The sequence below is a fragment of the Dasypus novemcinctus genome, chromosome 22 (assembly GCF_030445035.2).
Source record: "Dasypus novemcinctus isolate mDasNov1 chromosome 22, mDasNov1.1.hap2, whole genome shotgun sequence".
NCBI classification, from domain to species: Eukaryota; Metazoa; Chordata; class Mammalia; order Cingulata; family Dasypodidae; genus Dasypus; species Dasypus novemcinctus.
In genome coordinates, this window is record NC_080694.1 from 9,379,534 (window position 1) to 9,380,964 (window position 1,431).

The 1,431-nt window shown below is 38.1% G+C and overlaps 1 protein-coding gene across 1 annotated transcript; it reads right to left on the reverse strand.

Annotated features, from left to right (window-relative positions):
* Positions 1-223: 223 nt before the first annotated feature.
* On the reverse strand, positions 224-1,030 carry LOC101439083 (olfactory receptor 2AG2-like). Its single transcript, XM_004483952.3, has one exon. It carries the CDS (start codon positions 1,028-1,030, stop codon positions 224-226), a length of 807 nt encoding a protein of 268 aa, XP_004484009.3.
* Positions 1,031-1,431: the final 401 nt, after the last annotated feature.

Genomic DNA, 1,431 nt, shown 5'->3' on the forward strand with positions numbered 1-1,431 from the left:
GACATAGAGAGTTTATTTAACAGTTCTAGGAAACTCAAGTGAGACTCAGCAGGAAGGAATGATCTGATCCATTATCATTTTACCAGGAATGGACTGAAGGAACTTGTCCATGACTTGCCTCCAGAAAAGTCATAGTTTGTTTGTTGTAACTTTTCTATCATTGTTATAATAACACCATTATCTTTAGGGGGGCCATCCTTGTATTTCTTATTCTCAATAGATATCAATATGTTAAGGAGGTGTACCTTCCCAGAACTTTCCTGAGTGCTTTGGCCACATCTTTGTTTCGAAGAATGTAGATGAGGGGATTGAGCATGGGAGTGAGTATAGTGTAAAAGACAGCTACTACTTCATCCTGCACAGGGGTATGATAGGCTTTAGGGAAAAAGTACATGATGATGGCTGTTCCGTAGAAGAGAGACACCACAATCATATGGGAGGAACAGGTTGCTAAAGCCTTTCTCATCCCTAAATTTGATCCTAATCTCAAAACTGTAGATATTATCTGACAATATGAGGCCAGAACGACAGATAATGGAATGAGGAGGAATGCAACACCACTAATAAAAATCCCATTTTCATAAAGAGATGTATCAGCACAAACAAGTTTCAGTAGAGCTGGGATCTCACAAAAGAAATGTTGGATTATTCTGGAGGAACAGTAAGGAAGATTGAGTGTATATGTGACATGGACCAAAGCATTGAGCAAAGCAACCAGCCAGGTGCCAACTACCATTAAGACACAGACTGTAGGGCACATGAGAACTGAGTAATGGAGAGGGTGGCATATAGCCACATAGCGGTCACAAGCCATGACAGCCAAGAGAATACATTCTGCTGAAAAAAGAGCTGCAAAGAGGAAGAGCTGAATTCCACAGCTAATAAATGAAATGGTATTTTTCCCAGACAGGAAATCAATGGCTATCTTGGGGACAATAGTGGAGCTATACAAGAAGTCCATGATGGAAAGCTGACTGAGAAGGAAGTACATAGGAGTATGGAGTCGAGAGTCCAACCAAATGAGGATCATCATCATAATATTGCCAAGAAGGGCAACAAGAAATGTCAAAAAGATAAGAGAGAAGAGCAGATTTGCGGCATAAATGCATTGAAGAAACCCTAGGAGAATAAAGTCAGTTCCAGTGGATTCATTGATCCATCTTCCCATTTTTGCCTTCCCAATTCATTATCCTGGAGAGAACAGACAAAAATCTGTAGTTCTATCACAATTTGGTCCCAACCTCATTTTATAATGTGCCAACTTCATTATCTTCTCAATTCTACAATGATGTTATTACATGTTTCAACTATTTTCAACTCTATTTCTATCATAGTTTTACCTAAAATTACCTATACCTTCTGTATTTTAAGGAATTATATTTTGACATTTTGAAATTTGGATAACGTTAATAAGTAGAATTTGTTTAAAAA

Coding starts and splice junctions, on each gene's coding strand:
- LOC101439083 (XM_004483952.3), bottom strand. CDS start 1,030: ATGATCCTCATTTGGTTGGACTCTCGACTCCATACTCCTATGTACTTC.